Source organism: Aythya ferina (genome assembly GCF_964211825.1).
Source record: "Aythya ferina genome assembly, chromosome: 3".
In the NCBI taxonomy this organism is placed as follows: domain Eukaryota; kingdom Metazoa; phylum Chordata; class Aves; order Anseriformes; family Anatidae; genus Aythya; species Aythya ferina.
In genome coordinates this window covers 21,564,345-21,592,228 of record NC_140298.1, presented here as the reverse complement: position 1 = coordinate 21,592,228, position 27,884 = coordinate 21,564,345, and the positions used below count along the sequence as shown (strand labels likewise).

The following is a 27,884-nucleotide window of genomic DNA, read 5'->3' as shown; positions in this document are numbered from 1 at the left end:
AAAAGGAAGAAAGCACCATAAAAATAGCTGGAATAAAATTGTACATGTGGGAGAGGAAGAAGAGCATGTACTAGTTTCAATGTTGTTATTGGCTATTGTAAAGGTGTTACTGGTGTTCTGAAAACAGGGTGAACAAAACCAACCTCAGGAGTTGAAGCTGCACTGTTTAGGTAGACAAATGACCATGTGTTAAAAATTACATTTGTTGGCAGGCAATGCTGCAAGCATACTGAACTTTAAACATAAATATTTTGGCTGTTGAATCCCGGTGAGCAAAAAATAAATGAAAATTGGGGGTGAGTGTTTGAGTTTTTGACCTTAAGTTAATTCAACTGGGTAAATCTAAGGCCAGCAAGGACAGTTGGTCAGTTCAGGTTATCAGTGTTATTATCTTATCTCTCTATGGTGGTGCTGCATGCCATTTCCTTCCGTTTTATCTTGTAACTAACTGTGTGTATGTATCTACACAGATGAACTTTCCAAACAAAAACTGGATCATAAACTTTTCAAGGAAGGCACCTGTTCTTATCTATACTGCCTAGTTTGCGGTTAGCGGACAGATTTCCTTAAACATTCTGATTTGGGAGTGTGCAAAAACAGCAAGGCATACACTTGAGTTCAACAGTCACTGCAGTGATTGGAAAGAAGAGTATCTGCTTCAGGTTCTTTTCACTCTGTTCCAGAAATGGCTTCAAATATAATCTAAGATTTCTGTATCTCTTATTTTCCCTTTAACTTCTGGTCGTGTTTTCCCCAAATCTATTTATTTTCCTTGCAAGTTTAAAAGGATTACGATGGGATTTTGAGATGGGCAGGGATTTCTAAATAGCAAATAAAGAGTGCACTTTGGGTTTATTGTTCAACCTTCATGTCTACTGGCAACATATTTAGAAAATGGCTTCAAACCTGGCTCCATTTCCATGGGTAATGTTAAAATGTACCAACAGTACAAGCAGCTGAGACCTGTAGATTGCTAAAATCGAGGAACAATTCCTTTGTCTTCAAAATGTGCCTTTTGGACATTTTCAACCACACTCGCAAGCAGCGTGTGTTCACTGTGTTCTTAAAAATAACGTCAACGCAGCTTGGTTTTCAAATGTCTTTTTTCAAAGGTACATAGGAGCTTTTCAGACCTAAAGTTACTGACAACACAAATGGCTGAAACAGGTATCAGGGGACACATTTTACGTAAAAAGAAATGCCTTCTCTAATTGCTTAAAATTCTGGGCCATATGATCTCCTCTCTGTGCCTTATTTTCTTTCTGAGACACTGGGATCTGATCTGGCCCATCTTTACAGCAGCCAGTGCCCAGAATCCCAGGGATCCATTTCTACAGCGCATGTTGCCAGTGCTCCTGGTATTATGTTGTTTTGTTTTTGTTTTTGCAGGACCAAAATGTCTCCTGAGGGTGGAGCACTCACGGGAGTGGAGCCTTCAAGCTGCCTTCACATGATGAATCTCACTAAGCTGCCCTTTAGACTGATTTATTGCTTTACCGCTGCCTATAAAAGTGGCTCCCACGTGTGAGCAGCACTGACAGGCGGAGGGCAGAAGCGCAGAGGGCAGTTGTCCCCCACACAGCTTGGTCCCACAGACCTGCAGGGACAGGGAGCAGTAGGAATGGGTCGCTACTCGGGCAGGAGCAGCAGGCTCATCTTCATGTGCTTTGTGAGCCTGGTCCTTTTTGCTGTCGAGATCTCGGTAGCGTACGTTGGCAATTCTCTTTCCTTAGCTTCAGATGCCTTTGCAGTTCTCTCCCACCTCATCTCCATGATCATCGGCTTGCTTGGGGTGAGGTTCAGCCGCATCAGATGGCACAAGGCAAACACTTTTGGCTTCTCCCGGGCAGATGTGCTGGGAGCCTTCGGCAACTCCGTTTTTGCTGTCGCTCTGATGTTCAGCATCTTCATCGAGGCTATCAAGAGGTACATCAATCCTCAGAAGACAGAGAAAGCTCTGCTTGTCCTCGTTGTTGGGATCACAGGTCTGTTCTTCAATGTGTTCAACTATGTTATCTTCATGGACTGCTGTTACTGTCGTGCACCCGAAGGAGACCCTGAAAAAGGTAAATAATCAAATACAGTCACTATGCATCTCAGCATGCTGTTTCCAATTAATGACTTTTCTAGAGACTGTTGGCTGTTTTTCTGAGATGGGCGAGTAAAATGTCAGATTTTTTTTTTTTTTTTTTTTCCATTTTATTAGCAAGGGTAATGAATGCAATGCCTGTACATGCTTCCCACTTACTCTGTAAGGCAGCTATTACTACATGTGCTTCTCAGTAAATAACATGTAAGTTGTGTATAGAGTGGCTTTCTAAAGTGAAGAGTGACATGCTAGAGAAATTTTCTCCCTAATCCTCTGGCTGGCAAAACCTTGGACAAGCTGTAGTACAGATGTGCTATGGCCATAAGGAGATTCTTACTAGGAAAAACGTATTCCTGAAATACCAGTTGTCCACAATCAATAACTCTCAATAATTGAGTAATTCTGCTGTAACTTTTGTCCAGGACCTGATTATCTTTTGCAAAGAATTCACAGTTTTTACAAGACGAAAGAATAGGTCAAGACAAAAGGGGAGTCTCAGCCTTCTTTGATTTGGGGCTAAACAGTTGAGGAAACCTGTTCTGAGAATATTGGAACGATGAAAAAGTTGTGAATTCTTTGCTGCTGTTCATTAGCATGAGCTTTATAGGGAGGCAGAGGAGAACCACGGGTACTCTGCTGCCTAAATACTTTGTCCGCATGCCTGCAAAAATGTCAGACTGCAAACAGTCCCTTGTAAAGAATTTGCAGGAGGTTCTGTTGAGCTCATGGAGGTGTAGCCTTTCAGTTTGTTTTTCTGATGACAGGTTTTTCAAATTTCAAATCTTAGCATAGGAATTCCAAATCCAAAGAGCTGAGGACCCTTTATTTTATTCCTGCAGAAAATGCCTCACTTTATTTCACTTAAGATAGACCTGTGTGTACACTGTCTCTTTCTCTGCACATGTGTATACATATTTATATCTACACACATACATACAACCATATTTCTTAAAAAGACAAATATTTGAGTTGGGATAGGAACCAGATATTTGCAAAACATTAACTGGACATCCTGGTGGAATAGCTGAGAGACCTGTCTAACAAAGCAGCTGCTTTTATACACTGCTCTATATGAGGTTCAACTTGAAGGCTGGACAGGGCTTTGGAGGTTCTTGTTCTCTCAAGCTGGAAAATAAAGTTTGTTAGTTTACATTTAAGTGTTTAGTATGTTTCCTGTATGACTTAAAGTGGAAAATATTTTTGTTCATTACAGCTACTTCCAAACAATATTAAAGGTTTAATTTTACTGGTGTTTTACACCAAAGCCACATGCACAGCTTTTGTCTGTCCATTTTTTCAGATGCACAATTCTTTAAAATTTGAGCTGCTCTTAGACGAAAGTAGTGGCAGGATGTAATTAGCCGGGAAGGGGGGGGGTGAGTGGGAGGGGGGCAAGAATGGGGGATAATGGTCTTTTACCTTTGGGACTGTCACCAATTCTTCACAAAATCATGATCTCTGTTTGTGGTGGCTTCATGGAAGAAAACCTGTTTCATCCCAGCAGAAAATTCAGAAAATTGTACTTCTGGGTGCAGTCAGGGTGGAGAAACACATCAGTACTTAAAGCCACAAATGGAGAGTGTCAGGCAACTAACTAGGAAATTAACCAAAATTAATGCAATTGTGTAGGTAAATGCTGTTCTCCCTGAACTTCAAGGATGCTGCTTGTAACAGCTCACTGGGACAGCACAGCCATGGACATACATCCAGGTTTTGCTCTGAGAAATGCCTGGCAGCTCCATTTTGCTTTCAGTTGTATAAGCCACTGATGAGTGTTGTGCTGTGCCATAAATACAGTGCATAGTTTTGTCTAGGTTTTGTCTTTTTTTTTTTTTTTTTTTTTTTTTTTTTTTTTTTTTTTTCTGGTAGGGTAGGTCTTCTCTGCCTGTGGTAATGGCAAAACAATGCCATTTAGTACTGTAGAGAGAATGCTTATTTTTCTGGACTTGATTTTATAATCCTCACTTTAAGTAAAATTTCACATTTATTTCCTCTAATTCAACCTGAGTAGGATTTTTTTAATGTTTCTTTGAAAAGAAATGCTCAAAAAACTGTATCCTGAAAGCATATGAGTACGCTTTTACATTATACATATACTTTATATATATATTAAAAATGTGAAAGAAAAGAGGGATTCCTTCTCTTCCTCTCCTCATTCTGCGTATGAGGAAAAGACACTCTTTCCTCTCACTTAGGAGGCGGAAATCGAAGCAAATTTTCTGGTGCATCAACAGCATTAGCAGAAATGGAAGGGGGTGGTCATGGTCTCTGAATCACCCTGGAGCAATCCAGTGGTGCACAGGCGATACCCTCGATGACACCTGTGCAATCTCTCGACGTCCAGTGATCAATGAAGGCTAAAGGTTTGCGGAGAAGCTCTCTGCTTGCTAGGCTTTTCTGGGAAGCGGGAGAGCTGGCTTCAGATATCCGTTCCCTGTGTAGGGAATGGACTTAAACAGCATTCTTCTCTCTTTTATGTGATTTTGCTTCACTTTGAAAAACTCAAAGCGAAAAACAGAGTGGTTCAGTCAGCAGGGGCTGGGAGAGCCGTGCCTACAAGGAACATGGCTGCTCAGGTCTGAGCGCCAGTGGGCACCGACAGCGCTGCTCACAAGCGCCCACCCGCCTCACCATCCTTTTCCTTTGTTCTGCCCCTCCTCATTCAGCTCACTGCAACATCTGCTCCTCAGGTTCTTGTCTTAAACATGTACTCTTCTCAAGCAAGCATAAGCACACTTTCCTGAGCTGCCACAGCCAGCTGCCATTGCTCACCCAGGCAGGCCCAGCCAACATCCTCAGCCCTCTGGCTGGGCTTGGCGTGCCTCTCACGCCTCACTCCTCCACTCCTCCCTTTGCTCTGGTCTTTTCTCTGGTTCTTGCAATCCTTTGGCTCTGTCCAGGTCCTAAGTATTCATCCAATGCATTCTCCTTTGTCTCTCACAAAGAGAGACATTCAGATTCTCACTGGTCATGTCTGCCAGCTGTAAGCACCCACCTCTCCCTGCTTGCTTAAATGATGATCTCTGAATCCATCCTGGATAGCGAGAGGGACGTCTAGGTCTATCTTTGCACTTGATTCAGGCAGTCTAGTTCCCCATGCTACATTATATATTACAGGTATAAAATGTTTTTATACTCTACTGGAACTGCCCTGTAGAGGTGCTTAGGCCAGCTGGGCTGCCCACGGCAGCATTGAAGGCAGCACAGCCCGGTTATTGCTTTGACTGAAAATCCAGGAAATAGTTCCTAAAACGTAGAAATATTAAAGCTTCCCCAGGAAACTTCTACCAGAATTATCATTCACAAAACACTCTTTTTACTGTTGCTGTTGGAAGTGACAGAGCAGCTTTAGCCAGAGTTTTCTGGCAATTTTGAGGTCTGGTATCTTGCACGGAAATGAAGATTATGACAGCATAATAAGCAGCTGAAAATAAAATCAGGTTCTTACAATAAATACCAGACAATTGACCATACACTTTACAGTCAGTCATAAAGGTGCAGAAGCCTGTTTTACTGCACACAGAAATCAGTTTACTTCTGTTTGTGTAGCTCAGTGTAATCATCTCTTCTGCTCATTTCTGTATGATTTTCAACAGTTGGGGGACCACAGTTTGAAAAGCACCACATTAATCTGGTTACAGTACTTCTCTGTTGTTTGTCTTGAGAAAAATAATAAAGATTTAATGTGGAGGAAACATTTGTCCTGTTGTCCTGTGATCTGTACTGAGGGGAAGACTGGGGGGCAGTAGGGACTGAAGAAGACACCGCCCAGCCCAACCTGTTCAGCACTGAGCCACGCATACAGCATCTGGTGCTGTGAGAAACCAAGTTAATCTTCTAATAAAAGGGCTCATGGTCCTTGCACAGTTCACAATTCATTAAATAAAGATAAGTGGCTTGCTTTTATGTTGGTAGCTGCAATGTAGCATGCATTTTATGTGAGCTTTTTACGTGATAAGACCCTGGGTCTTCATTCTCCTATCTCACTCTGCACCAGCAGCCTGCCTCTCAGATAAGAGGTAGCATATAAGCTAGCAGTCACATAAATGGAAAACATGCATACTTTCTCCTCCTGGACCTTATGCAGAGTAAGAGCGTTTATTCTGAGCCTTGCTCTGAGGCATATCTCTTTTTGCTTTTGTAGGTAGAATTGGGTTGGGGATACATGTGTGTGAATGAACTGAGATGAAGAAAGGGAGCATCTTTAACTGGCTGGGTGATTTGAGAGGGTTTTGTTGCTATAGTGTTCTGAACTCAATTTTTGTGTATATTGTTGCAAACATACTGATCACAGGGTATGTGAGAACATTTATAGGCCAAAAGAAGTGGATAAGCGGCTGTTTGACCTGTGTCTTAATGCCATGGGCCATCCCAGAGCAGACCCGGTGAGCAGAACCATGCAGATATTGGAACACAATTGTATTTTGCTCTGCGCTCGCTGACTGAGCAGAACCAGCAATATATATATACTACAGGAGATAAAAGTGCTCTAGGGATTGGAAATTTTTTTGAGCATTTTTAAAATGCTCAAAACTGTATTTTAAATGGAGACTTGGAGTTACACTGCTGTGTGACCACAAGCATAGAAATGGGTGCTCTGTTAGCACTTAATTAATTTTTGCATCCTCTTCCCGTAAAGGCTGCCTTACAAAGCAGCTTGAGCTGCAGATCTCAAAACAACTCACTAAAGGAACTGTTTCTTTATCCCCATTTTTAGTGGTGTAAAGAAAATGTGACTTGACTGACACGTCTCCCTGCAAGGAAAAATGAATGGAAGAAACCAGTGCTCAATACATGAGATTGGTCTGTCTCTGGAATGCAGAAGTCACCATGTAAATGCTTAAAACCAATCACTTTATTCACCTCCATTTAAGAAGAGAAGAATGCATTCTCTGGTCTGAACAAGTTTCTCAAAAGTGTTGCTGAACTGGTACCAGATTGCACCAGCCCAATGGCTTGGGGACTTTTTCAAGGAATGGTGAAGAGCCCTGGGGTTTAACACCTATAACAAGAAACCTTGGGCTTACCATGCTTTTCTGACATAAGCCTAAAAGCTGTTCCTGAAGGTCAGCATTACTACATCTATTTTACCTCTATTTCAAATATATCTTCATCAGGCTGATGCTATTCTTCCCTGAGAGCATCAATCTTTAGTAAACACTTCATGCCAATTCATGCCCTGACTGCATTTACAGCCAGATGCTGGTCACATGTGCAGAACCCGAGTTTACCACCAAACAGTTGCTGCAGTCACACAATGCATCCTCACAGATCTGTGCTACCTATGTAGTGCACCATGGTATTCAACTCCTAGATGTTACCAGAGTAATATATATAAATAAGGGGACAAATGTCCTTTTATATGTGTTTATTTCCATAAATCCCAGAGGTGTTAGGGTATTGGCATGCAGGTAACAAAAGCCCACTCTAACCAAATATCTAGATTTTCTGGCTTTGAATTCTATAGCATCACTGGAGTTAGTCCTCTCAAGTAGAACAAAAATGCAAGGGAAACTCTCAAAGTAATTTTTAGCATTTATCAAATACATAAGACTGGACACATATCTTTGCTGCATGTCTTCTTTACTTTAATAGTGTGCCAGATAATCCTCACCAAAATCTTCCAAAGTTTTTCTGAGCAGCTACCCCCAAAGGTGACCAGATCTGTGTTAACATGTTAGCTGAAGCTGTAATGCAGAGTCTTCAAGACAGACAAGACAGGTGGGAAGAGACTGTGAAAGTCTACATAGCAGCATGCTTCTCTGAATTTTCTTCAGTTAATCCTTTTTTTTTTTTTTTTTTTGAATGCTTTATTCTCCTCAAATAAGCCTCAAAAGCTGATCTAAGGGGGAGATTTTTCACTTTCCCCAGTTATTTTCAAGCAGAATATTTTGCATCCAAAGAAGCAAACCCAAATATTTTAGGGCTAACTTTTGGCCAAAATGGAAAGTGCAGGATGAGCATTTTTAAGTCTGTAAGGAAAGAAAGAAAACTATCCCTGCATGGTCTAAACAATCATATAAGGGTAAGTTCAAAACTTGTGAACCCAGATTCCAACAGTACTGGTACTACTGAACTTTGGGTATCTACATTCTCTTTCAACCTTGAACCAGCTTCATAGTAATGGCACAGACAGATTGGCTGTGTTGCATCACAGTATCTGTGGTGAGTTGTAAGGAAATGAAAGGACTGAAAGAGAACTAAGTTCAAAGTCATAAACAGTCTCAATACAACAGCAATTTTAAGGACACACTATATATGTTCATTGCTATTGTTTTATTTGGACAGCTACTCTGCACAGGTACGGTTCTGTTGTTGTTATTTGCCTTTTTTTTTTTTTTTTTTTTTTTAATCAGCTTTAGACTAGAAATGCTGCTGGGACAGAAAATGAAGTTCTTGCAGTAGGACTCAATATAATTTACAATGATGAAATCAGTGACTGGCAGTCTTCTCCTCATGGTCTGTGCAACATGTTACATAACTGCCTGGTTTCCAAAATTAAATCAGGGTTGGAAAGGTTATGTGGGAATACGTAGATATGGGAAATTTAGCAGAACAACACATTTTTAGAAGTGAATTATCAAGTAGTCAGAATATTCAAGAAAGCACTAGCCAGGTGGTAGAGCATGTACTGACTGGGTATGCCCTGAAGGAGGTGGAAGGTGATCTCTGCCTGGGACAGCCCCAGAACTGCTGTGGAGAGTCACAGCTGCCCTGGCAGCAAGCAGGAGCTGCCACCTGTGCATGTGGTAGTGGAGGCTGGCAAAGCTCTCACCCAGACTGCCGAGTCTTGCTGGAGGGACAATTTTTAGGGTTCTGCTGTCCGAGTGAAGCAGACCTAATGATTTCCCTTCCTTCAGTCCTTCAGCCCTTTGGTGTGTGCCAAGAAACCCCTTTCTGACCTGACTAGAACTAGAGGGAGATACAAATCAGTGAACATACAGTGCCCAGGAAGAAGAGACCTACAGAGTGCTCTTGTATCAACTGTATTGTGCACTAAAGTTTGCTGGTGTTTATTTTGTGACTCATCTTGCAGTCAAATTTATCTGTGACAGAAGCCAACCACATTGCTTCCATTTATGGATTTGACCCAATATTCCTAATCTACGGAAATACGTTTCACAAAAGATTATTTTACAGAGCCCATCAGAGCAATTTGCTGTGCAAGGTGCAGGCAAGAACCTCCCAAGGCTGCCACCAGGTGTTGTTGGAATGGCCATGGTTTGGGCTCTGTACAAGAAGAGAAACACAAGCACAAAGGTCCTGTCTCACCCACCTGCTGGATTTCAGGCTCTTACAGATAGAGATGGTCTTTAAATGCGATGTGCCTAGTGTCAGCCTTGGCTTCTCACTGCAAGTGCAATAGTTTCTTCCTGCAGCCTTAAAGAGGCACGACTCTTCTTCCTCACGTCTGGTGGTGTGTGGGCGTTTGTTTCTTTCATCCTTTAGGTTCTTCCAGATTGTTCCCGAAATAGCTTTCGTAAATCATTTTACTTTTATGATAGGTTAAAAAGTAATCTCAGTCAGGACTTTGATAAGCAGCATTAACTGATCTCTCTTAAATATAGCGTCCATAATTACATCTTTGTTTTGGTGATTATTATTATTATTTTACTATCTAAATCTTATAGCAACACGAGGCTGTGAGTAATGTTATTTTCATTCTTCATTCAGCAGTGGAAGGACATTACTGTTGTTACTGCTGCTACTGTTGTCTAATACTTCATAATAATTCAGAGATATCCTATTTTCAAAGGCTGGTAATGACTTCTCTGCAGGGAACAGCTAAGTAGATTTTAACCTGTCATCTTGAAAATAGGTAATTTAAGGAGGAGGTGATCACAGCCTGCAAAAGCATGAGTGGCATGGGGAAGGTCAGTAGTCCTTGCCTGTTCATTCTGTTCTCTGATTCAAGAACTAAGGATCCAGGTCCAAAACAGAGAGAAAGAGGTGAAGTCACCATGGGTAGAAGATATATTAAGTTTACACTGATGAGTGAAAGGCTGGGCAAGTACATGGAAGAGAAAATCATTGAAAGCTACTAGGTGAAGAGGTATCTAGCTCAGAAACTCACTTGAGCTGAAAACACTTGAAGGATGGAAGAGTATTATGGGGCAGTATCATATAGGATATGATATCAATAGGAGTTGGACTTGATGATCCTTGTGGGTCCCTTCCAACTCAGGATATTCTATGATTCTGTATATGCTTACTCTACTCTTACTGCTACTTAAGCATCCCATATGGCCAAAGTTGGAGTGGGCTGTTAGATATAGGGGATGACCCCTCGTGGCTGTTTCACCTAAGAGTGTTAACAACAGTTGTGCAGAGAGCCTTGAACACTTGACACAAAGAAATCCTGAAGCTTGCAAAAGTGCTTTGGGACTTTGCTGTTCAGAAGGAAAGTTGTCTTGTTCAGAAGAATTCTACCAATTCCTGCTTCTGATTAGGGTGGGGAAACTGCAGCAACAGGTTTTCTAGCAGTATTGTAGCTGAAAATGAAGTTGACAAATAATTCAAAAAGCATTGGACAACATTTTCTGAACCTGCCATTAAGGACTTGTTCAACTCAGTGTATTCAGAAGTAGAGGGAATGGGGATATTTGGACTGGTTGTTCTGTTTTATAGCACATAGTTTGCTCAGGCAATCTCAGTTGTGGAGGGGGGAGTGGTACTACAGCATTATACTGTTGAATGCCTACAGTCAGCGTGAAGCACTCTGCAGAACAATTGGGACCATGGTTCCTTTCTAAAAGGATTGGTTCCTTTCTAAAGGGATTCAAGGTCCAACTCCCCAGTACTAAAAGTGGATCGGTGCAAGCGGAACCATGGTGCCCACAAGGGAAATCCTTGGTAAAAGGGTTGGTGGCTCCTATGGGCAGGATCAAGCCTTTCTTTAGGTCTATGTGGAAGGGAATCCAAATGCAAAGGAGCAACAGGGATAAGACCCATTATTCTGGAGAATGAACCAAATTAATTATTCTTGTTATTGAAAGTGACTTGACTTACTAAACAAGAATGGTTGATGTAAATTTGTTCAGATGATAGTTTGGGGAGTCTGTTGGAAGTGATTGTGGTGCGTCGAACAGACCTGGGGAGCTTTGTGGGGTGCATTATGGGGTGACTGAAGGCTTGGGTTTCTGAGATGTTTCCGACCAGAGGTTTTCTAGCAGCCACAAGATGAAGGGAAAGTTCTTTGCATGGATAAACTGGTCAGAAGCCAGGAAACAAGAAGCAGGAGAAAATGATCAGGTTGAAAGAAGTGTTCACTGAATGCTCCAAAGAAATGTTTGCTAAGTGCTTAGAGGACAGAAAGTAAATCAAATGTTGGGCAGGAGTGGGGAAAGAGTAAAGACCCTTATCCAGAAGAAGGAGGAAAAATCAATGGATCAGCAGACACAGACTTGGAGCTGAGGCTCTCAGCAAGTACTGCTCCTGACTTGTTCAGTGAGTCATCTTTAATTGTGCTCCATCTGAGGGAACTTAGTCACAACCTTATTTGGTGAAAATAATATTTTTAGCATGGTTTCTTCAAAGCAACTGCGATATATGTATGTTTTTGAAGTGAGTTCTGGGCTATGACATGTCATACTTTTCAAAGAGAATGAATGTATATTTTGCACAGGAGGATTAATGATGTTTCAGCTACTGTATTATACATACTCCTAGAACAAGAACCACTGATAATTCATTCTGGTTCTATGCAGTTGCAATAAACTGGGCTTTAGTGATTTTTCTGATTGTAAAGTGAAGTGCCAGAGGCAGCGTTTGCTGTCATTAATTATACTAAAGATGATATAGGCTGTCTTCTTTAAGTTTTTGCTTAAACTTCTTGTAATTTGTGCATAGTTTTCTTCTCTCTTTTTCCGAGTTCCGTCACGCTGCTTTTTATCTGGCACTACCATTTAAAGTCTCTCATCATATGTCGCTAGGTCTAATGTTGTAGCTGCAATGTGCGTTGATGCAATTGTGCTATTTGCTCACACTACTGTGTTTGTCTTTATAAGCTTTTATTGAAAGTCTTCTTTTCAATACATTTATTTTTATGCATCTGTTAATTTTGAATATTGCAGGGTACTTTCATCACTTGGGCACTGAATGTGGGAAGGACGTAGACAACAATGTCCAGTAACTGGGAGTTGTGCTTGTTAATCCTTGCAAATACATGAGAGGTCATACTCTGGATGGCTGCTTATGTCCACTCCACAACTTGAGATGTGTTTTGGGTTACATTATAAAAAAGAAAAAAGTTTTGGTTGTGTACACAGAATTTAGATGGAACTAAGAGGCCTCATTTAAAAGACGTATTTAAGCAAAGCATCGAGGTTAGTTAACAACAGTACCAATGCAATTGCTTTGGACTTAAGATTCTCGTGGCATTTAATTAATTTCTGTTTGTAGAGAAGAGCAGCTCGGTAGGAGGGACATGACAGCGTTGCCCAGCTGTGCTGGTCCATAACCTGATTGCACTATATGGTTTGTCAAGCATGGTGAAGTGCCTGACGTGGCACTTCAGTGAGGATTGTAGTTGCAGAAGCACAGCTCCAGCACTGCTGTGTGCTGTGGGTAACAGAAACACTTGGCATCTCACAGGGTATAACTTCAAGGACCTTATTTTCTTTAGGCCCGACATCTTTTATTTAAGTTTACTCTGCTTAGGCCTGGTTCTGATTTTCTTACTTTATCTGCTTCTGAAGTGATAGAGGAAAAAATAAATAAACCGCATGATGACCCCAAGCCCAGTTTGGGATCGCTGTAGTCTAGTGACATCCGCTGTTGTTTCTGAGGACCAAGCAGTTGCGAATGGCTTAATTTCCTGGCACCCCCTGTAATCACCAGCCGCTCCCCTCGCCTCAAAACGCTGTGTCGGCGGCCGGGCTCTGTCCTCTTCCCCTTGCAGGCAGGGCTGCCACTGTCCCGAGGACTGTCACAACAAAGCCCCCACGAGGAGCAGAGCGATCCCCGTGCCGGACACACCCGCACGAAGCCTCCTTTTCTCCGCGGGATGGCGCACACCGCCCCCGGCCGCCGCCCGGCCCAGCAGGGGGCTCTGTCCGTCCGTCTGTCCGTCCGTCCGTCCATCCGTCTGTCTCCCCCCTCTCGCCCTCCTCGCCCAGACCGTCGGTACCGCGGCCGGGGCCGGCCCCTCCGCACCGAACCTCCCGCCGTCGGGGCGGCGCGGGGGTGCTCCGGGCGAACCGGGGGGGGCCCCCCCCGAGCCCCGACCTCTCCTCGCCGCCCGTGCTGGGTCGTCCCCGGGCATCCCCCCCACAATGTCCCCGAGCTCCCCGTGGCCGCCACCACCGGGGCTCCCCGCAGCCCCCCGGTACCGGCGGGGCGGGGCGGGCGGGGGGCGGGCGGGGGCGGTCCGCGGGGCGGGGCGGTGCCGGCGGCGTTAAGGGCCGTGCCGGGCCGTGCCGGGCCGGGCCGGGGTCGCTGCGGGTGCCGGCGGCGGTGTCGGTGCGGGCCATGGGGCGGTACTCGGGCAAGACGTGCCGCCTCATCTTCATGCTGGTGCTCACCGTCGGCTTCTTCGTGGCCGAGCTGGTGTCGGGCTACCTGGGCAACTCCATCGCGCTGGTGTCCGACTCCTTCAACATGCTGTCCGACCTCATCTCGCTCTGCGTCGGGCTCACCACCGGCCGCATCGCCCGCCGCAGCCGCCGCGGGCCCCGCGCCACCTACGGCTACAGCCGCGCCGAGGCGGTGGGCGCCCTGAGCAACGCCGTCTTCCTCACCGCCCTCTGCTTCACCATCTGCGTGGAGGCCCTGCTGCGCCTGGCCCGGCCCGAGCGCATCGACGACGCCGAGCTGGTGCTCATCGTCGGCGCCCTGGGCCTGGCCGTCAACCTGGTGGGGCTGCTGGTCTTCCAGGACTGGGCCGCCTGCTGCCGCCGCACCCCGGCTCCGCCGCCCGCTGTCGCCGCCGCCCCGACGGGGGGGGCGCCCGAGCCGCGGGACGCCACCGACCGAGCAGGTGCCTTTCGGCTGCAGCCTCTCCGGCCCCGCTCCCCGTTCCCCCCGCTTCGCTCCCGGCCCGGCTCCGGTCCCCCTCTGCCCAGCCCCGGCTTCCCCCTGTCCGCCCCCGGTGCCTCCCCTCCCCGTCGGGCCCCCCCTTCTATGCGCGGCCGGCCGTGGGGGTGCGGGGTGGCCTCGGGCTTGGCTTCTCGTCGTCTCTTGGAAAGGAGCTGGTCTTGAGAAGGTTGATGTTTTTTCTGTTTGTAGAACTTATACACAACACAGCGTTTCTTCTTTGAATGCAGGTGAATCCCCAAACGACCAAAAAAGCCCTGAAGAGGGGTCTGGGAAGAAAGTAGAGAAAAAGTCCGAAGCCTTGAACATCAGAGGTATGTATGGCATGGCAGCAGGAGGCTAATGTTGCATTAACTTTAAACACTTTTTACCTTCCATTTAAGTTTCTCCCCCAAAATGTCAGCGTGAGATGGAGCTGAGGACCCCTCTGCATGTCTGGGCACAGTTGGCAAAAAGGTTTTGGTCATGTGAGATAGCACGGGTAATGGCAAATCAATGTGGTGCTGGTTTGGCTCGTTTTGGATCTGTAGAAGACTGCAGCTGGACTTCTTGGAAAGGAGCAAAGCTCCTTGCACTTAGCTCAAGCCACTAGAGGCCATACAGGAAGGTCATGCAGGTATCTGTGAGACTTTTCTTTGTCATTGCATGACTAGTTGGGCAGTTCTCAAGTTTTAAATGCTGTTAGGCAGAAAACAGAGCTTCTTTAAATCCCAGCAATGGTAATCACAAGTTTTGTAGTCAGCATGAGGAGAAAGGTGTTGAAACTGGTATCTCTGCATGTGTTTTTTCCAAGTCCTTGAACTGTGAACCTCTTCCTGAGAGAGTCTGGGACAGAGTCAAGCCCCTTTTATGTTCTGCTTTGGCAGATCTCTGTTATCTGCAAAAAGAAACATTATGACTACATCTAGGAATAAATTAACCAAGTCCTTGCATATAGGTATTCATATGCATACAGATTTATGTACCTATTCCTAACAGAAACGAAAGTAGTGTATTTAACAATAATTTTCCCTTCTAGGAAAGGGCTGTTGCAAAGACAAAAATAAAGTGATAGCCTCAGGCTTCTTGTGGTCGCATAACAGCATATGAGAAGGTGTGGTGTTCCTCTAAAGTCATACAAGTTGGCATCACATGAATTCATCTGATGAGGTTGTCATGGCAGTCAGGCACCTATTTTTTTGGCTTGTTTATCTGTTTATTCAAAACAGATAAAAAAAAAAATGCTTGCAGAGTTATGCAAATATGTGTGTAGGGGATGACACCTTGCAAACTAAACCACGTGCTAGAGTGACAACAGTTGCCTGAATATCTAGGCACTAGTGTTGTTGGCTTTTATGGCATTAGAGAGTGCTTAGAGTATTGGCATAGCAAACTGCCATCTTCAGGGAAGGAGGAGAGAAGGATAAGAAACCAAGGAGTATTTTAGGGAAGGCTGTATTTGCCTGAACTACAGTGTTTAAGCATACTGATGCTGGCAAGTGTCAAAAATGTCTGAAGAATGAGGAGTTCTGCATCAGTTATTTTAAGATGTCTGTCTTTCTTGAATTCTAAAAAGATGATTTTTCTTTAGGTGTTACTTTAACTTTGTCTTTGCAAAATTTATTTTTGTTAGCAAGCATTACAGATGTGTCTTTAAAATTCAAAACTGGTTTTTGCTTTGCTGCTGGAAGTTAATTATATAGCTATACTCAGTTAACAGACACTGTTAACTGTTGTCTATAAACTGTCTAGACACTGTTGTCTATAGTCTTACCTTAATAACTATTAAATAAGAATTGCCTTCCAGTTCTGTTTTTATATCTAAAGCTTTTGGGGGTCTACAGGGAAATGGGATCACTTCTTTTTCCTCATGTGATGCATAACTGAGACATATGTATTAACCATATTAACTTTGCCTGTCAGTTAAATACACATTTTTCAAATTTTATATTCTCAATCCATAATTTTTCCAAATTCTTAAGTGTGTGCTGTTTTTCTCAATTCAAAATAAGCCTTCCTGGAACACTCTTATTCTTCTCAAGCCCCGCTCTTCAGTTAGTTACCTTAGAAATTGCATCCTGCCTATCCCTCTTGTTAGTGCAATAGCTGATGGCACATGCTGAATCCAGATTATTTATAAATGAAAGAGGAAACACTGCAACACTGTTACGGCAAGTGAAACCCTGTGGGAGTTTGCCAAATGGGGCAGAATACTCCTGACTCCAGCAGAAAGAGCTGGATTCAGTGCGAGTTTATGCTTTCTTATCTTATCCAAGTGGTTCCAAGGAACCCCAATGGTTATTGCTTCCATTACTCATGCTAAGGATCTTCATTCCTGCATGGAGAACCAGCATGGGCATGGTTCTAGGTCTGAAGAGACCCAGAATCCATCATCACAGGAGTCAGAACTCTTAGCTGTGCTGTTAATGAGTTTCAGAGGAAGCCATTCGCAGCTTCTCTGGCCTGGAGGAAGGGATTACATTGGAGCGGAGCTTTGGAAATTGCTTGTAATAGGGACATTAAAAGGAGTTGGCCTGTTTCATCCTCTGAATAAAAAGTATTGTCAAAGGAATTAACCTCATATATATAAAGGTACTACAGATTAGACACAGGTTGGAATGAGATCTGTCTGAATAGTAAAGACAGAAAAAATTGGAGTGCTTTTTAGCAGTGACAGGAAGAGGCAAGATTATGCAGTGAGAAAAACAAAGAAAAAAAATGAAGTTTTTAGACTATTGTAACTGTAGCAAGAACACTACTTTGTTCATTGCACTTGAAAGAGCAGTGAAGAGAGTTATTACAAGAGACTGTTTTCTGTCTTTACATTGAGTGCAAAAATGTATCTATAGACATAAGAAGTGGCACACAGCATTTCTCTGAATTTAGAATAGTACATGCACATTCTTTAAAAAAAAATGAACTGAACAAAAACACCTGTAGCATCCATGCACCTAACTGTTGAACTGGGTTCTGGTCTTTTTTGAGTCTGAGTGCTAGTAGTGTTGGTGGGACAAAGTTTAATATAAGTAATCAAGCTTGATCCAAAAAAATCGAGTTGGGAGCAGTTGGAACTGTAAGAATAGTCATTCCTTACATTTCACTCTTGTAATTTTTTGGGATTTCAACAGAGTAGTAGAAACTGATTGAGGAGAAATAATTATTAGTCACTGGGGGTGGTCTCTGGCTGACTTAGCTTCCAGGGTAGAACTGATAGATTTAGTCATCAATTTTTAATTGTGAGTTGAGATTTCACGTGCCAGGATCTCTTAATAATCTGTAGGCATTTAGGCAAAGACACTTTGTGTTGCCATGGCATTGGAGTTGGTCTGCAGTTGCTAGTGTACCCTATGTGTTTAATAATGCATCCCACTTAAGCAGCTGTGGTTCGGAGTCAGTATTTCCCTTGACGTTTTGTTCTGAAAGCTGTTATTGAAAAATCTGGTAATGATTTGAGTGCTTGGAATATTGCATTTTTCATGTCAGGTAGAACAGACTTGAAAAATACAGCATTATAGCTGCTCAAAAAAAAAAGTCTGAAAAAACTAATGGAATTTTTCATTTGTTTCAGGTGTTCTTTTGCATGTTATGGGAGATGCACTTGGGTCTGTGGTTGTGGTAGTTGCTGCTACAATTTTCCATGTACTTCCTCTGGGGCCTAATGCTCCTTGTAACTGGCAGTGCTACATTGATCCAAGCCTGACAATAATTATGGTGGTCATCATCTTGTCTTCTGCATTCCCACTCATCAAAGAGACCTCAATTATTTTGTTGCAGATGGTTCCCAAAGGTGTTAATATGCAACTACTGAGTAAGTCAAATTTGTTGTTGAAATGCTATTAATTTTAATGATAGATTTCAATGCATATGTTATTTCTGGAATGACATGTTTGGAGTATTTACTCATAATAGCCCTAAATTCTCAAGAACTGTGAGGAAATGGTCACGTGCCTGTGTCCTAGCAACATGACTCAAATCTCTCTGGATTAGTTAAAGCATGCATTTTGAGAATGTGGTACTCCAACAACATCAAAAATACCAGGTCTTGAGCTGTTAATGCTTTGTGTGGGGTGTTTGTGAAAGAAACAGCATTGAATTATAATATTTCCCAGCCCTGCAGTTGCTTCTTCTGAAGGGATTCCAAAACAGCTTCGAAAATTCTATTAAGGCTGGCTAATTTTGTAGCTCTCTAGCACTGTTTGCACTGGTTAACTGTAGCATAGCACATATGTCTTTCTGGAGTTCTACCATGCTCAGGGCTAAACAAACCAGAATACGTGGACCTTGGCCAAGGAAGTGGTACTCCAGCATTGCTTCTATAAGCTGTGGGTAAATGGCCAGTGGGCAGAGATGGTATGGGCTCAGAAAGAATGGAGGGGACTGCTTGCGTGGTCACCTTGCATAAGAACCAAAGTCAGCAGGTAGCAGATGTATGTTATTAAGTACAGCTCCTTGAAAGACAGTTTAGAGACAGCTCTTTTTGGATTAGGCTCTCAATGAGGCCTAGCCAGCACACCAAACCATCTAACATCTTTCTCTTATGTTTTCCAGCTGACAGACTAGCTCGTGTACCAGGGGTTATCAGCCTTCATGAGGTGCATGTGTGGGAGCTTGCAGGTGGCAAGAATATTGCTACTCTTCATGTCAAGTGTCAAACCCCTACTGATTACCAGGATGCTGCTTATAAAATAAGAAAGATTTTCCACGAAGCAGGGATCCATTCTGTGACCATCCAACCTGAGTACATTGACCGCAAGACCTCCCACCTCCTGTGCAGCTCGCCCTGCATCTCAAAAGCTTGTGACTCTCAGCTCTGCTGCAGTCAGCAGGAGGCACCGCTGGCTAAAAGTAATGGCTATACTGAGAAAAATGATAGCTGCCTTTCTGCACTGCATAAAGACAATGGTTCAAGTAAAAGTGATATTGAAATCCCTATTGAGTGTGCACTGACAGAGAATAGTGTTAAAGACGAGAAAAATTGTGAAGTGTCTGACAAGTCACAGTTGAGCAGTACGCGATTTTAAACAATTTGGTCTACTCTGTAAAAATTTTTCATAGAACAAAGGTGTCCAGGCAGGAAAGCGGGTCATCAGTGGTTGTAGCTGAAGTTAATGTGGCGAAAAGATTTCTGTGCTTTAGCTGTAAACCAAAATACACCTAAAAAAGCTCATATCTGAAATAAGGGTTAATATTTCCATGAAAAGTGTGCACTCATCTAAACGTTTTTCAGATACAGCCTAACAGAGTTCCTTACCAAACCGTGTGTGAATTCCTGTTGTTAGAGTGGATGAGGTGTATTGCTGTCCACCCTGGTGCTTGCAGTGTATGACCAGTGCTACTGGGAACGAAACTCTTGCCTTTCTGTCAAAGTGAGCTGTTTCCTGAGAGCCCTGTAGCAAGTTAATGATTGTACTGGGCTGAGGTACTGTATGTTTATAAAGGACTTATGTAGAAATGTTTTACTGATCCTTAAAACCCACTTTGCATAGACAGTTCATTTTTAGCAGTAACTGTTGTGCTTCTGAAGTGGATGAATGAAAATAATGGTGTCTGATTAGAGGGGAAGCCCTTGGGAAGGGTTGGCTTGCATTGTTTTTGTGACCCCTGTGTGTGGGGACAGAGCAGAATCTGGTCTTGCTTCTCTACTAGAACTGCTGGAGCCAACCTAATCACAGATGAAGGATGCTAAGGAATATGCTCTGTGTCATAAAACTAAGGAATTACTGGCATTGTTTCTATTGATTTTGGCAAGCAAAAATGCAAGTAGTCATCCAATTAACTTTTATCTTGTTCATTGTTGTGATTAAACAACTCAGTTCTTATCCCTTGCCTCTACCCCCCAACCTCCCAAGCAACAGAAGTTATAATAGCCACAGTCTTAATTCATTTGTTGTGTGGAATGATTGCAGTATCTTTAACACTGAGCATCTGTCCTTATTCATGCTGAATAAATAAGCTAATGTGTCTATTATGAATAGTTACAATTCTGCAATTCTATTATTAAGAGATGATTTAATATTAATTGAGAAATTCCATTTGAAGTTTTTTAAAACAGTGTTATAACTTACAGGGAGCTTTTGTATAATTTATATATATATAGAAATACTGGGAGATTTTCCTATTTTAGTCTCAATTATTTCTAGTTGATTTATTTAAGTTTACGCCCTCCCCTCTGCCCTGCTTCTCCTTCCCAAACCCAAAGGTGCATTTTGAAGTATTTAGTGAAGCGTTTCCATTCTCCTTTTTGCTGCTTCTTTTTGAAGACATGCAAGGGTGATTTAAGGAAAACAAGATGACTTGCCCTGTCAGCAGTGTTGGATTTTGGTCAGGTCTGCTCCCCGGGTTTTTGGAAGAGGGGATCCACTACCTAATACTCACTGAGTGCAGTGCTTAGCCTCACTGTGGATCTGATCCAGAAGCTTTCAAATATATTTTTTTTCAAAAGCAGCTTTTCAGTGCTCCATGTGGCCTGGACAGGCTATTTAGTTATCAGTTCACAGAGACACCTTTTAAAAAAACAGTGGTGTCTTTACCTCAGGGACTGCTTAGTAGAAAGGGCAAATTGATTTCCTGCTGGGCTGGGAAAATACCAGGGCTTGGTAGGACCACGACTGGCTCTAAAGAAGCCAGCTCCTTAATAAGGATGGTTATGTTAAAGTCAATGAACATTAAAACACACAGCAGGGTATTTTGCTGCTTGGAAAATGATATTTACTGGACCAGTGACTGCAGTCTAAATTGCACACCTCTAGGTTTGTACTTACCCCTTTTGAACCAATTCTTGGGTGAATTAATGTATTTTATAGTCTTTCATGGTAGGTTTGTATTATATAAATTAAACTATTTGTTAATAACATTAAAAACTTAATCCTCCAGTGTGTTTGGTTCTGTTAGCAGCAGCAGGATTTTGCTTTGCATTTGTTGCACAAATTAATGTAAATCAGGAAACATTTCAAGAACTGCTCTGTCCTTTTAAAATGTGTGGCATGAAGTAAGCTCATGCTTCTGTTCTTTTTGTACTTATTTTCATTTACTGTGATGTTTAAATGGAGGAGTGTAGATCTAAATAACAAATGTATTTATAGGTTTGCTTGTTTTCTGAGAACTGGAGTAGAATTTTCCCCAAATAACAACAAAGTCTGTGCAGGAACTTACCTCCAAGATATCCTCTAAAACAAGCACCCTTTCATAATTATGCATTTGTGTCTTAAATCAGGTAATCTTTTTTTATATACACCTTTTACTTAATGGTTGAAAGATGGAGTGTCAGTATTGTTTTACCCTGGAATTAGAGAAAAAGAATATGTGTAATATTGGGGTATTTGATAAAATGGACTATCTTTTTCTCTATCCTTCCGGTGTTTGTAAAAACAGTGGTTATCTATTTTTTAAGTTTTTAAAAGTGGTGTAACCTGAAAACACAATGAAGTAACATTCTTGAACTTTCATGTCTGGTTGAATGTACTGTAATTTTTGTCTGTAAATAAATAGGAAAATACCAGGGAATATAGAAATCTTCAGGTCTAGAAAACAGGCTAAGTTAAAAAAAAAAAAAAAAATGCTTTATTAGCAAGCAAAACCAGCAGAGCTATGTTACTGATGAGATGAACCTTGCATTTTCTATGTAGGGGCTTTCAGGGTATCCAGATAGGGTTTTTGACTGAATATCCTGGCCTGTCTTTGAGCCCTGCAACAGAATATTTTTGTCCTGTTTTAAATGTGTGCTGGGTGTGCGCTCTGCTGGGTGGTCCCTTTCTACTTTCATAGTAGACATCATTCCAATAAGTGTCTATCTTGTGTTGGCTAATTTCCCTTCAGTTGTTAGCATCTCTTCCAATTCTCTTGAAGTATGCTTACCTCATTTTGAAATACAGTATGCTTCGGTATTTGCACTTACCTGTGGCACTTACTCTAAATTCAGTCTTGGAGCATATTGCATTGTCATAAATTCTCCTTTCTGGCCTCTTTAACTTAATTGCTTTTTTTCCCCTCCAATTCAGTAATGTAAAGTTTCTGACTGTTGCAAGTTGATTGTGCTACCCTGTCCCCTTCAAGTACTCCCTTCTGAGTTCACTGTTATTGCAGTCAGATTTTCTTGCAGTGATTTCAGCCCTCCTCCAAGTCCTTTAGCAAAGGAAATGTGCTTAAAACACAGGTGATTTTTCAAACAGCTGACCAGCTTATATATAGCAGGTTGTGGATCTGGGGGACACAAGTGACTTAACTGTATGGCAACAAAATGTGCTAGCCTTGGCAGATAGTTCTGGAACAAGAGTTAAATCTGGAATAAATTAACATGTATGCATACATGACATTGTATGTAAAAACAATTTACTGGCCTTCATCAATTGTGGGCCTTGTTTAAAGTGAATTCAAACTTTTGTCACCTTGTCGTATGTTCTTTAACCAAATGTGTAAATTCAATTGTTAAATCTTTCTTCAGCAACAAAGTGCAGATCTTGCCTTTGCTCTTCTGTGTAAAAAAAATATATATAACTATGGCCTTTTTAAAGCAGTATTGTCTTTGTTTTGCCAAGTTTTCAGTTGATTTCCTTGTGTCCTTTGAGATACTTATTTTGATTTTTAGTCTAGCCATTTTTTCCTTCCTCCTAATATGTTTTTTTTTTTTTTTTTTTCTTTAATAAAAGCAGATCAGTTTTGCTATCCTTCTGGTCATGGATATGTAACACAATTTACAAATACCTTTTTTATGTACTGGCTTTTTTTTCTTCACTCCATTTTTATTCAAGTCCCCCCACTGTCTGTTCTTGCTGTGTAATGTACTTTACCATTGCAAACCAATTGTTTACCTTGTTCAGTTCTTCCCACACTTTCCCCCCTTCCCTTCTCTATTATAATGCTTACCTTTCTGAATGCACCCTTTTATTCTGAGGCCAAGGTCTGTGGATGGGATTATTTAATGTCCTTTCTTCAGCATAGAAGTGTTGTCTACAGATTGGGACTCTATATATATAAATTCCACCACACTCCCCCTGAACCACCTTTTTAAAGAAAGTTGGTTTCTTAACCTCAGAAGGTATAATGAAGTCAGGGGAGTCATTCCTAAACACCTTAAGGGAAAGTTTGGACCGCTTGTTAGAAAGCAGGTAAAAGGGATGTTTCTGGAAAAGTAATCCAAATACTATGAAGATTTCTATAGGTTTTAGTATTTACTCTGCTGTACAGTGGAAGCACTTTGTGTTAAATACTTTATTTAAACAGTGACACCTTGATGTGAGGATGTCACTCTATGAAGTTGTTACATTTATGGAGTTATGTTGCTTAAAACTTCCTTCAGCATTTCTGTTCACAATGTGATTTAAATAATGTGCCAAAATGTAATTTCCATGATTGCTGAATCAATGAATTGTAAATCTCACTGTGGTTCTATTAACTGTTAGTAGAAAACCGAATTTTATGTACAGTTTTACTTTTTTTTTTTTTTCAAAATAAAGTTTGAATGTGTTGTAAATAAATTGCATTTTTAAATAAACCCATTGTTTGTCTAGTAGCAATAAGGAGTGTCTTCCCTCTCCTTAGCATCAGTGTTGTCATCTGCTGCCTGGGGCCTACCTGACAATGTCTGATTCTTCAGTTGTCCATGTAGCTCCACAGGTTTTTTTTTTTTTTAATAAGGGAAGGTTTGAAAGGAGTGGTAGTGCTTGGCAAGTTGTATAAGCTTAGTTAATGTCCCTCAGCCTGTAGCTGGTAGAGCACTAGTGGTTTGGAGGACACTAACACAAATCTGTAAAATTAAAATCTATACATTCAAGGAAAAATCAATTAAACCCTCAACATTTGTTTTCGGTTGTTAACCTAACTTCTGTTGGTGGTTGATGAAAACCATTGCATCAACACTGCCTGAGTGATCCTAGAGATTCATAGAGATAAGGTTATGCTTATATTAATAAAGGCTGAAAAAAAACCCACCATTTTCAGGCAAGAAGAGCAAGGGCTATGGCTGTGGAATGTGCAGGTTTAACCCTGGCATTTAATGGACAGTTTCCGTGCTGCACAGTCTGCATAAGGCCCTTGGAACTCAAGGTCTTCTCGTCTACACAGAGGCCCTTATTCTCTATCTTTGTCCTCCTGGAGCAGAAGATATTTTCTGTGTTGTAGGGCTGCTGCTTTTCAATATTTTCCTGTCCTCCAGGAATCCACAGAAGAATGAAGATTTTGGGCTGGACATAATAGGTTACATTTTTAAAAAGTTATACGAAAATATTCCTAAAAATATCCACAATCTGTATGGTTTCATCAAAGTGATTGCTTATGCATTCAGGTTTTAATGTTTATTTACAATTACAGTTTTTTGGACTTTCACATATGGTTTTAGACACATACCTGTCTAAGAATATTTTAAGAGACTGCTATGGGTCCCCCACAGCTGGGTACAAATTCTTTATGATCTAATGGAGTCCTGATCTGGTCCAAGGCCATGGTAGGAAGTGGGGAAATAATAGTGGTCACAAGGGGAAGATGAAGGGTCTCTTAAGATCTCTTTCAAATTTAGAACATAGTTAGGATGAAGTTGCTAATTCTTCTAGTTAGGGCAAGGTGAAGGTTCAATCAATCTGAGGACAGGAGATGTGCAGTGAAATGTTGAGAGGTGTGAATGAGGTGTCCAGTGGAGAAGAATCAGCCTCTGTCTCTTCAGGGACACCGGCTTTGCCTTTTGATGCAAACATGGAATTGATTGTTGAGTCCTAACTGCATTTTACCACCAGAGAGTTATTTTGCTATAAAATTTTAGGTGGAGATGCATGGTTGTAGTGCTCACCATGAACTCTCCAGTGAAGTCTGGAAGTTGCTAGAACAGCCCTGCTACTATGTGGCTGTACTTGTCTCTGTTAAAGTGTGGTGAAACTTCAATGCCATGGAAGTGTGGTCCCTTGCGCTGATGGGATTTTTTTTTCTTCTTCAGTGAGATAGCAAATGTCTGATGAAGGAAACACATATCTTGGTTTATAGACATAGCAGGCATTTGAATGACCATGAAGCGTTATCGACTGCTTCTATAAGAGTGAAGTATTATCAACTGCTTCTATAATAGTGAAGTATTATTGACTACTTCTATAATAGTACATTAAATATAGCAGCGTGGCATAGCTTGCATATTGTCCACTTCAAAGGGGGTGGCTGCATGATAATGGCCAATTACAAAAAGGTCCTTGACTCTGGACTGTGCCCTGGAACTGTTTGGGAGAGTGCTAGTTGGCACAGACCATGAAATGTTTGAACAGCTTACTAATGCAGATGGTCATGGTTCAGTGCCTGGAAACACCCCCAGGCACTATTTAACTTACTAATATTGATGTGGCCCTCGGGCGCTGAGCCTCTGCTGTGTATTGCAAGGTAGCAGTAGCTGCAAAACACAAAGGAGATGAAATAGGTGGTGGTTTCTTAGGACGTGAACAGTTCTGGTAGCCAGTGGGGCTGAAGGGCTTCCTCTCTCCACGCCTATGCTGTGCTGTGTCAGTGCAGGGCGGGCTGGGAGGGGAAAGGCTGCCGGGATCAGCAATGCACTCAGCAGATAACGCTATCACTGCAGCTGCTTGCATGGCTCTGAAAACAAGAAGTGCAAGGCAAGTGGCACGTTCGATATGGCACTGCACTTTGCTTTACCTGCTTCCAGTCCCAGAACATTTTTTATATTTACTTTTACTGTCCACCCATTTTTAGAAGGCTCTGTATTTGGCTGGCCACACACTGCTGCCCACCTCATTGTGAAGAGATGGGAACAGAATGATGGCATGAGGCTTTGGAGGATGTATGGCACAATGAAAGCATGAAGACCTTATACAAGCTATTGAAATGGCAGAAGAGGTCCACAGCCTAGAATACAGCAAGTTTAGTGGTTAAAGGATGGAAAAATTAAAGATAAAGAAAACAATTTTTTTTTTTTATTTTATTTTCCAGTATAAATACTAAAAATAAATCTTGTAAGAAGTATCTGGTGCAGATGAGATCCCTCAAGTTTTGAAACATAAAGCACGCCAGGCTACTGCAAATCAGCAAACCAAATGATGTTGTGAAATCTTGCAGAAATTGTTTTAAATAGCAATTTCTCTTTAAAAATGACATGTGAAAAAGGGATGTCATCCTTTCTGTATAGGCCAGTTTCCTTCACTTGCCCATATTCACAGAAAATGTTTTCTTATGGCATAGTCTGGCGTAAGAGGCCAGCAATGTACAGGATCTGCCCCATAACAATTTACACCATCCATCCCTGCAGCTCTTGTGCTTCAAACAGAGGTGCAGCATTTGCACCAAAATGATTTTGGACACACTACTAGCTGGGGATCACCCTTCTGATAGTAAACATCTCTGGCATTATGTCATTTCTAACAGTGAAGCTCGGCAGCCCTAAATCATCTGGGTTGATAAGTCACGGTGCAGGAAGAAATGCAGGGTCGCCGAAATAAAAGTGAGCCTGTGCAGAGTGCCTTGAGAAGTTGCTCCCCAGCCCTCTGCCTTCTCCATGTCAGAGCCCCACATACCCCATTCCCTGAGTATCAGCTCTTTTCAGGCACTGTTTCTGAGTCCGTCCAGAAGTGGGCAGTGGTGCATACATTGTCTTACTGCTGATGGTTTTGACATGAAAGGGAGGGACTGTCAAAGAGCTGAGGCTTTTTTTTTTTTTTTTTTTTTAAACGATTTCCCTTATTTTTTCTCTTAATTGCTTTTGTCTTCAGATGTGAGCATTTTTTGTTTGCAGTTTGCATCCCTGGTGCCCAAAATATTAAATCCAGTCTCAACCAACCAGCTCCTTACATTCATGGACCCAGAAACCCCACCTCCTGGTTGCAAAGCAGGGTACAGCTTCTCCAATAAATGGGTGATTTTGGGGAGCAAGGCTGGTGTCTTCCAGCAGACCCAAACACTGCTGTCCTCGTTCTTTCAGCTTTCTGAAATACATACTCTTTCTGGCAGAAGTCAAAGGCTTCCCCAAATTATGTTATATTTTCAACCCCCAACTAGCATTTATGTTATGTTTCCTTCTGAAAGACAAATACTGGCTCTCTTGAGCACTCTGTGTCCTGGCCAAAGAGCAATCGCGTGAGACAGCAGCCACAGGAGGCTGAGGGGAACAAAGAAGAGCCTGGCTCACAGAGCTCTTTCAGAGGGCTCATTCGCTTGGCCCAGGAGCTCGGCAGCTTGCCTGTGCTGTCTGTGAAGCCAGCAGGGCTGAGGGTAGCCTTCTTGGCATGGGACACACACACAGCAGAAAGGAGTTGCGGCAAAGGTGGCCTGGGGACGGTGAGCTGTGAGAGGAGCGGAGTGTGTCTCTCGCAGGACGGAGGTTGTTTCCACAGTAAGTGCCAGCAGCAGTCTGAAAGGGAGTCAGCAGGGAGGGTCTGATGGAGAAACCTCATTATTTTATGGCACACACTTGTATACATGCATATATTTCTGCTTACACACACACATATACCACCATACATGTGAGCGTATCCATCACCATTCAACAAATAAGAGTTTTTACTTGAGTCCCAGCGGGATACAGATACAGCTTGCTGAGTATATCCCTGATGCCTTCTATCTGTTACATCCCTCCTCTGTTTATCATTTTGAAAGAGGACCAATTGATTCATGAGGTTCACGCTAATTTTCACTGCTCTGGTTGATCTGGGTGGAGAGGAGCTAAAAATTGTCTTGAGATGTTAGCTGGACATGCCTGGGGGAAAAGAAAAAGATTGTGGCTGGCCAAGTGCTGGCAATTGTCAGTCCTCCAAGAGAAGTCCTCTTGCTACTTGGTTCAGTGGGTAGTCACTCTGGCTGCACT

At 42.3% G+C, this 27,884-nt stretch overlaps 2 protein-coding genes and 1 long non-coding RNA gene across 3 annotated transcripts; 2 read left to right on the top strand and 1 right to left on the bottom strand.

Moving 5' to 3' along the window:
• Nucleotides 1-845: 845 nt before the first annotated feature.
• Nucleotides 846-9,595, bottom strand: LOC311433643. Its single transcript, XR_014690871.1, has 2 exons — nucleotides 9,366-9,595; nucleotides 846-2,057 (listed from the first exon to the last, which is right to left on the bottom strand). It is a non-coding gene; the product is annotated as an uncharacterized lncRNA (long non-coding RNA).
• On the top strand, nucleotides 1,622-13,176 carry LOC311433642 (calcium/manganese antiporter SLC30A10-like; the record flags this gene model as incomplete). Its single annotated transcript, XM_084512965.1, has 3 exons — nucleotides 1,622-2,066; nucleotides 6,807-7,155; nucleotides 12,163-13,176. 2 exons carry the CDS (start codon nucleotides 1,622-1,624, stop codon nucleotides 6,812-6,814), a joined length of 453 nt encoding a protein of 150 aa, XP_084369091.1. The 3' UTR covers nucleotides 6,815-7,155; nucleotides 12,163-13,176.
• Nucleotides 13,177-13,418: 242 nt separating this feature from the next.
• Nucleotides 13,419-19,228, top strand: LOC311433641 (calcium/manganese antiporter SLC30A10-like). Its single transcript, XM_084512964.1, has 4 exons — nucleotides 13,419-14,066; nucleotides 14,353-14,436; nucleotides 17,670-17,909; nucleotides 18,650-19,228. The coding sequence occupies exons 1-4, from the start codon at nucleotides 13,559-13,561 to the stop codon at nucleotides 19,120-19,122; spliced, it is 1,305 nt and encodes a 434-aa protein (XP_084369090.1). The 5' UTR covers nucleotides 13,419-13,558; the 3' UTR covers nucleotides 19,123-19,228.
• The last annotated feature ends 8,656 nt before the right edge of the window (nucleotides 19,229-27,884 follow it).

Excerpts from the sequence above, each read along its gene's own strand:
- LOC311433641 (XM_084512964.1), top strand. The coding sequence starts at position 13,559 with ATGGGGCGGTACTCGGGCAAGACGTGCCGCCTCATCTTCATGCTGGTG. Across the intron at positions 14,437-17,669 it reads CGAAGCCTTGAACATCAGAG|GTGTTCTTTTGCATGTTATG; the intron begins GTATGTATGGCA and ends CATTTGTTTCAG. Across the intron at positions 17,910-18,649 it reads TGTTAATATGCAACTACTGA|CTGACAGACTAGCTCGTGTA; the intron begins GTAAGTCAAATT and ends TATGTTTTCCAG.